Consider the following 9,083-nt stretch of genomic DNA (forward strand, 5'->3'; position numbering starts at 1 on the left):
CAAAGAAGCATATCAGAAGAGCACTTGATTTATTAAAAAAAGTACAAAACACCCTTAAGCTCAAGACCATTATTTATATTCATCTACACATTCTTAATTGGGCCGGGAAATACCACCGTAAGTCTCAACAATTTTGCTGGGAATGGTAGTTGGAGACTGGAGTCTTGATTTGAGCAATCTTCTAATTCTTCTTCCTTCCTCCCACTTTTAAGATAAGGTACTGAGGGTAAATATTGTTTGCCCGACTTAAAGAGTAACCCCCGCCTAAGCAGCTCCCAGCTATCGTGAATAGATAGATTATTATTTCAATTATATCGAGTTTCGGACTGTCGGCTACGCGAGAGTCCTATTACTATTTTTTTTAACTCTCCTTCATATGTCGACCATGTGAATTCATCCGACAAAATTAGCTTGGGAATTTCTTTTCACATGAATGTTAGATATAATGATTTTTTTCATGAGAATAGCTGTATAGGTGCAAATCGAGTCAAAAGCTCAACCCCTCAAAATATGGGTACAATGTATGTTGATATCCCATCACAGAAGTGATTCCTTTTCTTTTTATTTACAATTGAATATGATAGCATGGACGCAAAGACCAAATGAAGTCACAGGCATAAGATTGGAGGTCTGTGGCACGGCTTTCATATTGCTTGCATCTGGTGCAATTAGACCGCATCAAATCCCACAGTGGATAACATGCTACACTACCTCTTGTATGTCACCAATTCCCGATTGCATGCTATCTACTGTGCATATGGTCCAAGATTTGTCCTGATTCACGTTGGCTTGGGTTTGATACTAGGTGCATAATATAGTGATGGCACAATTGAACGGATCAATGGCATCGAAGGAGAAAATTTTATATCAAAGCCCAACGACCCTAAGCCCTCTTTCCTTCCCCTCTAGTCCTCTCTCCTCCCTCCTCCCTCTCCCCTCTCGATTGGCTTGGCTCTTCATCGAAAAATCTGATGGCCTCCCTCCTCTCTCCTCTCTCCTCTCTCTTCTCTTTCTTTTCTCGAGTTATCCTCTCTTCTAGTGAACCCTACTCTCAAAAAATTAGAATTGAAGAGAAAAAACCGTGCTTCCTTCGGTGATGATGCCAACGTCGATGCACCAACTGAAAAAGAGGTTAGTCCTCTTTTTTTTCTTCATTTTCTTCTCCCCTCTTGACGACGAATGGCCTGTTCATATGCGGCAATGAAAAAAAATTAGGGCATGACCATCCTAGCTATATTGGGCCTAAACTGGTTGGAATGAAGATGGAACAGTCGGAACAGAGGCCGGAATTATATTTTGGGGTCCCGCACTATTTTCTGATGCTGGAATCTCAAATGAATAGGACGGGACAGCCTCTATCCCACTAGAACTTAAATCTTTGTATACAATTATCAAGTGGGGCGGTAAGAGCTTTATTAGCACGTAGTGTAGATATGCATAATTATGTATAATTACACAAGGCTACTTAAATAAATATTCATAGTTATTGTGAGAAGCAGTAACTATATATACGTAGATATGCATAGCCATCGAGAGGGGTAGTAAAAGTTGTATGCAGATGGTACATGAAATGCACAATTATATGTAGTTATATAGTTATGTGAGGTGACCATACATAAATATATACAGTTGTTAAGATTGGCTGTGAGAGCCTTATGCATACTTTATTTATAGATTTGCATAGAAATGCATTGCTATACATGGTTATGGAAGAGCATCATACATAGTTACTAGGTAAAGCATGTATACGATTATCGGGTGTGGTTGGAAGAGTATTACGTGCACTATGTGTAGATATGCACAGTTCTTAATTATGCTAGTTAACTTATATAAAAAGACATATTGAGAGAGGCAGTTTGGATGGTGAGAGTTATTCACACTATACATATATATATGCACAATTAAATAGAGTTATACAATTCCACTATACATAAATATATGCAGTTGTTGAGAAGGACAATGAGCATCACATGCACTCTAGGCAAGCATACAGACTTTGCACATATACGGCATACTTGTACTAGGCGACCATATATAAACATACACAATTGTTGTTAGAGTTTGTGAGGGCACTTGCACAATATACATAGATGAACAAATATATATAATTATACGATACAACACACAAATGTGCACGGTTAGTAAAATTCATCTAGAGAGATAATATAAGATTTAAAATATTATTATCTTTGATCACTGTTGTGGTAGTTAATTGATTTTGACCTAAATGGGTGCAACTACAAAAAAATCATTTTTTGAAAGAAAATTAGATATACTTCTTTCGTACGAGTAGTTACAATTTTACGCTAAGGAAAATATGTGGGTATTTTGAAGCGACAGAAAATGGGCAGAGCAGGAATAAAATCCTTGTCCTATGATAGTTTACATAGTAATCTCCTTTATAGAAACGAAGAAAATATGAGTCTCTCTTTTACAAAGAAGAAAATATGAGGTTTACCACAAGCCTCCGAAGAAAGATCTCGACCACATAATGCACTCATATCTTAAAGTTCAGTAATTGAGGGTCAATGCATTTCGGAATGTTTCTGTCCACCGATAAATTTGGTACAGAGTTGGCAACACATCTAGCAGTAGCGATATAATCTTCATAATTCTTGCCACCATGGCCTCCTCCATTTGCTATCGGAAAGACATGTCCAGCACCTGCATATTCCCAATGACCAGTTTTCCAATCAAAGCTATATAGAGGAAGGAATCGATGGCCACACTCTGCCACAAACTCTATTGCATCCACCACAAACTCCATCTCCTCCCACGAGGCATAATATGCAAAACTAACCCGGGTCCACCCTGGCCTCGCCCCTTCATATCCCTGAAAGACGAAACAAATATCTCAACGTTTCTTCATCGTCATCGTACCACCATGTAATTTTAAATGAAACATAAAACCTATAATTTAGAAATTAACCGTAATGTAACTCTGACATTCCGTATTATCTAGACAAATAGTGCCCATAAAATATATCAAACTGCATACTCCAATCCCAAGTTTTAATTTTTAATCGAAGTTATAATTAGATTCGGTGTACAGTGCATCAGCATCAATATAAACGGTAAATAGGCCACTTAGTCCATAGAGGTAAACGAGACACTTACCCTCTCGACCGCGGTTTTGATGGCTTTGGACCGGGCCCGATCGATCCCGAGCAGCACGTGACCGTATGGCCCGGCGCACGCGCACCCGCCACGTCCCTGGATCCCGAACAGGTCGTTCAACAGCTTGGTCACGAAACCACAGTGCAGGTGCCTGCCACGCGTCCCGTCCGGGTACACGAGGAACGACACGATCGGCTGCCGCTCGTCATCGCACACGTGCCCCAGCACCCGCACCTTCGGGTTTTGCCGGATCCGCTCCATGGCTCGTCGCACGAAGAGAGCTTCTCTCTCGCGGATCGCTACGTCTCCAACCCATTCCTTCACGCGGAACGCGAGCGCGGCGCGAATCTTCTGGACGATCCCCGGCGTACCGGCGTCTTCCCGTTCCTCCACGTCCTTGCAGTACACGGTGTCCTGCAACAAAACCGCCACGTCTCGGTTTCCTCAGCATTACGATTGCCAAACCGTGTAAGATTTTGGAGATCAGACGGCTGAGAGTTTTCCATCACCTTTACATCGTGGCCGCTGACGTATAGAACGGTGCCTCCACCGCTGGTGGAGGGAGGGTTGCCTTTGATCCGGTAGAGGGCCTCATTCATCAGAAGGATGCCAGGGCTCCCAGGTCCACCAATGAACTTGTGTGGGCTCAGAAACACCGCATCGTAGCCATCCACCTCGCCGGATTTCATCTCGATGTTCACGTACGGCGCGCTGTTAGATTCACGAATTCATGATCAAAATTTGCAACACAATCAAATGTGTTATGGAACTGCAAAGTGAAAATGTCTCAGGTTGTGCTCTTCTGGTGTTTGTTTTGCTGGAATTGGCTTCTAAGATGTTGGTCCTGAGAGATGAGGACACGGCCCAAACGTGCTACAACCTGACCCAAATGCTCCTGGTCCAGTTTAAAAAGGTAGAGTGCAATTGAAGGCATTCACCAGTATAGGTACAGTTGCTCAAATCTAGCTAGGTCATTCAAGCAAGATAGGGTGGTCCTAACACCGTAATTATAAAACTCCTGTTATGGATGTGTTTGTTTCACAAGGTCGTGGAAGGGGAATTCACATGTACATACCTACATGCAAAGTCGAAGCATGCATAGGCGCCATGCTGATGAAGCATCCGTGCAATGGCACGTGTGTCGGTTTGCACACCGGTGACGTTGCTGCAAGCTGAGAAAGAACCAAGCTTAGGTCTTCTAGAGTACTCCGGGGACTCGAGGGCTGCCTCGAGGGCTGCAAGGTCGATGTGCCCTAATTCATCAAGCCCGATCTCGACTACTTCGGCCAGGCTCTGGCGCCATGACAGCAGGTTGGAATGGTGCTCATACGGGCCTAAGAATACAACCCACCGATCCGAAGGTGGGAGATGGCTGAGGACCATTGAACGAAGGATAGATGGCACCGTGATGCCCATCACCTCTTGCAGCCGTTTGACTGCTGCAGTGCAGCCAGTGCCACAGAAGAGAAGGATGTCTTGCGGGCCGGCTCCCATGCAGTGCTTTATGTATTGGGAGGCCTGGTGGACCATCTTGCTGGTGTGGAGGCCCACATAGCTATCCACAGTGTGAGTGTTCCCTGTCATTAAAAAGGAGTTGATGGTATCCAAAGTAAATAGAGTGGTGGTTTAGGAGTAAGTTATAGCTCATTCCATGAGATGGGATTTCATTTGAGATGCAACCTGGCTTTCATGGATCCCTTGGAATTTATGTCATGCCTCTAGTATGAATCTTTAAAGTATTTCCTAAGTATTTAATGATGTAGTAGCAGGGTAATGATGCTAATAATAACTAGTAGATCAGGAAAGGTACCATAGAACGGAAGGACATTTTGCAGAAGAAACTCCTCCACAAACTGCAAGAACCTCCCTGAAGCTGTGTGATCCGAGTATGTGATGCGGCGCCGACCAAACGGGGAGTCGAACTCAGCCTCAGCTCCAATGATCTGTGACCTTAGCCAATCCAGCTTACTGTCAGCATCATCAGCATGACCATCCAACCATTTACTCAAGGGATCAAACATGTCAAACTCATCCACAGGAACAACGGTGGGCTCGACCGGGCTATCGGCATCCGCGCCACTGAGCTTCGTCGAATCTGATGAGGAAATTTGAGCATGATGGATGACTGATAACGGTGAAGGAGACGCAAGAAGAAGAGGCATGATGCCGGAAGGAAATAGCAATATGTGATGAATGCAATCCTGTCAATGAGACTTGGGAGATAGAATGGCAAGCTAGAATACCTCTCCATGTATATAAAGACTACGAACGGGCGCCCCAGGAAAAACATAATACAAGAGCAGCAGAACCAGGTTGCGTGCGTCGGCCCCTGTTATTTAGCCTTTGGTTTTGCAAAAATCCGTGAACTACATGGAACATGTACAGCACGCCGTAATAGACAAGAGTAGGAACGTAAGGGCCGGGTTGAGCTCATCACACCATTAAATCAAACGCAGTCCACGGAAATCAGAAAATCGGAGACCCGACCTAAACTTGGTTGACGGATACCGAGTCAGCTGAACTCCGAGTTAACTCAATATCCAACTCGGATATGTGCGAAAATGTTTATGTACATATAATCCACGTATTGCGTGGGATATATTTTTTATTTAAAAAATATACTTTATTTAAAATATTATTTTATTAATTATATAGTTATTTGAAAAACTAATATATATTTTATTAATATATAAATTATTTTAATTTATCAGTAAATAACGTTATTAATTTTTATTACAATATTATTTTATTAATGTATTAATATATTACTGAACATTGTTAATCTTTAAAAATATTATAAATAAAAAAATATTATTTTTGTTAAAATATATTATTTTTATTAAAATACCATTAATACTATCATTATTATTGAAATTTCTAAGTTTTCTATTTTTTCTAAAAATTTTTACTTTTAATTAAAGATTAAAATATAAAATAAAAAAGAAAAAAAATCGAGAACTCTCACTGTCGTCTTCATAAAGCAAAAGCTATTATCGTGAAACTTCGATTAATCGAAATTTTCTTCTGTCGCATCGACGCTATCTCCAGTGATTCGATCCATTGAGATCATCTTACCACCGTTTATCTTCTGGAAAGTTTAAAACTCCCATCCAAATATATTGCCAGCGATTATAGATTTCTGATTACCGACCGCCGCCTCTCTCCAAATCCACCCTAGGCGATCCCCTCTTCCAAACCCTAGAAAAGGTCAAATCCTCACCTCCCTCCCTCTTTCTCCTTCCATCCCACTGGCATTCTCCCTCCCAACTGATTGCCCCTTCACTGCCACCTCCACCCATCGAGCTTCGAAAACGTAACCAACGGCGGTCTCAATGATAAATTTGCTTCCCTTACCTCTTTGCCACTGTCCACATTCTCCTCAATTTTGATTGTCGGAAAACTCGCTGGCGATAGGACTCTCGAAGTCCCGCCTCGTAAAGGTGAGGAAGCATTTTGCATCCTCTTGGATGAGGCTGGCATTGGCTCTGGAAGTGTGAGATCTTTTGGAATTCAACCCGTTGTGGATACGTAGTGAATGATGCTTAAAAAAAATATACATATGGTGGATGAAAATTGATGCCTCTATTTTAATATATATAATATAATTATATAATTTTATAAATATTTTAATAGATAAAATCACTTTTGGGCAGGTGTCGTGGAGTCTTCAAGTTGACTCGGCCGGGCTGACAAACGAGTCAGCTAGGGGCTGAGTTGCGGGCATGAAACCATGGAGGAAGACGTCATCTGATACCAGGTGCGGGGAATCTTGGATGGCCCACGATATTTGACCTGGCATCGAAGGAGACGCGGCAAGAGAGAATGGGATGAAGCCGGCTGGGTTAGGCTGAGGCCACCTAAAAATAAAGGGGAGAAAAAAGGCGGCAAGGCGGTGTCGTGGCAGGTACAACGGGAAGCCTTAACAGTTTAAATTGCAATCTATCTCCCAAAAAATAAATAAATAAATTGCAGCAGCATTTTCCAATGTAGGCTATGAATGAGGAGTACACGCGGAAGCCTTCAATAATAGTTTAAATTAATTTTGGCAGAATTTTTCAAAAGTTGCAGCAGAATTTTCCAACGTACGCTAGGAATGAGGAAGCCTTCAATAATAGTTGAAATTGCAGCAGCATTTTCCAATGGACGCTATGAATGAGGACTTTTCTGCGGCGTGATGCCTCGGGCAAAAGGTCACCAATTTTACATTGGGCGTGACTCTCTCTGTTTTCCTCTTGAATTCAGTGGTGTGCAGTGCTAACTTGTGAAGAACTCATAGGACATCCCTGTTATCATCCCAAGTATTCATTTATTCTTGATCTTTTCTTCCCGGCGTGCGAATAACCATCCCTAACTAGAATTGGCTATTCTTTTCTTTTATTTTTTAAAAAAAAAAGTCTTGCAGATAAGTTGATTCCTACAAAGTTAGATTTACTGAATAAGCTCCGATTGCAAAATATAATTCATTTCTAGGAATCAAAAGAATAGAGAAGAGCCCAGTTTTAGACTGCTTGACTCAGCATGACATATAGCGAATGAATTTGGACTTGGCCAACCAATCATTAGTTCTGATGTAGTCTGAATGTTATAGCCCAAGCCCAAGCTCAAATTAAAAAACCTAAGTCCAAAAAAAAAAAAAAAAGAGAGAGAAAAAGAAAAGGGAGAGAGAAACACTCTCTCTCTGCTCTCTCTCTTAAATTTTTAGGATTTATAGAATTAAAAAAAAATAAATAAAATAATAATAATAATAATAATATAATAATAATAATAATAAGAAATATAAGAGGAGTTTTCATGGATCAATCCGAAAATCCTGGATGTTGTCGTCAAGTTGATCCATATAAGGACATTAAATTTTAATAAATTTTAATTTTTTAATTCGATGAAATTTGATCAAAAATATGATATTTGACGTGTCAGGTCCGAAGAAAGATTTTCAAAATTTCTAGAATTCTTAGTTTGGATTTTCTTTTGAGGTAAGTAGTGTTTACTTTTATTGAATTTATTTGATAAATTATAAATTTTGAATTAAATAAATTCATGGCATGCTTGTGATTGAAAATATTTATTGAAAGTAATTGTTGAAATTATTTATGATTGAAGTTAATTATAGAAATTATTTATTATTGAGATTATTTGTTGAAAAATTATTATGATGTATGATCATAAAGAATGATATGATTGATTTGACTCGAATATCATTTATCTATATTATTTTTGAAAATAATATATGAATTGAAAGATGATATGAATTTGACAACCTGACTATGTAAAGGACCCCGTCAATGGGGGCATATACGTTGGCAATTGATTGTCCTGAGGATTTATGTCGCCAGCGAAACTAGCGACATGTCGCCAGAGAGACCAGCGACAAACCGCCAGCGAGACCAGCGATTCCAAAAGACTTAGCTGCCAGATGATTCGCAGCCCACCGCAAGCAGATACACGGTATTATGACTCTGCCACAAGAAAAATATGGTCATAGTCATGGTTGGTAAGAAGAACCTAAGAAATTGATGAATTTAAGATGATAAGTATAATTTGAAATTATAATGAATTGAATTTTATATATGATTGATAGTATGATTATGATTTCATGAAATTACATATTGATTTTGTTATTATCAGTAAATCGATATATATAGTATTATTGCCTGATTCATTCAGTTAAAGGTATACACTGCTTACTGGGCTATTTAACTCATGATGAGTTTTATATTTTTTTTTACAGATCTAGAAAATTAGCATGATGCGGGATTCCGGTTGGGAGAGCGATTAGAGATGGAGTTAGCTCATTTGATTTAGGATTTTTTAGAATTGATTCAAGACTTTTATTTTAAGTGTTGACTTTGTCAGACAATTATTTTTCTTTTGGACACTGAGTTTTGATTTGTTATTTGAATCAAGGTTTGATTATTAAAAATTAAAAAATTATTTAACTTTATGTGTAAGATATCATGATGAAATGC

At 39.7% G+C, this 9,083-nt stretch overlaps 1 protein-coding gene across 1 annotated transcript; it reads right to left on the bottom strand.

Annotated features, from left to right (window-relative positions):
- Positions 1-2,381: 2,381 nt before the first annotated feature.
- LOC105061333 (uncharacterized) lies at positions 2,382-5,353 on the bottom strand. Its single transcript, XM_010945346.3, has 5 exons — positions 4,928-5,353; positions 4,193-4,694; positions 3,627-3,828; positions 3,118-3,531; positions 2,382-2,833 (listed from the first exon to the last, which is right to left on the bottom strand). The coding sequence occupies exons 1-5, from the start codon at positions 5,277-5,279 to the stop codon at positions 2,498-2,500; spliced, it is 1,806 nt and encodes a 601-aa protein (XP_010943648.1). The 5' UTR covers positions 5,280-5,353; the 3' UTR covers positions 2,382-2,497.
- Positions 5,354-9,083: the final 3,730 nt, after the last annotated feature.

Source organism: Elaeis guineensis, chromosome 12 (assembly GCF_000442705.2).
Source record: "Elaeis guineensis isolate ETL-2024a chromosome 12, EG11, whole genome shotgun sequence".
In the NCBI taxonomy this organism is placed as follows: Eukaryota; Viridiplantae; Streptophyta; class Magnoliopsida; order Arecales; family Arecaceae; genus Elaeis; species Elaeis guineensis.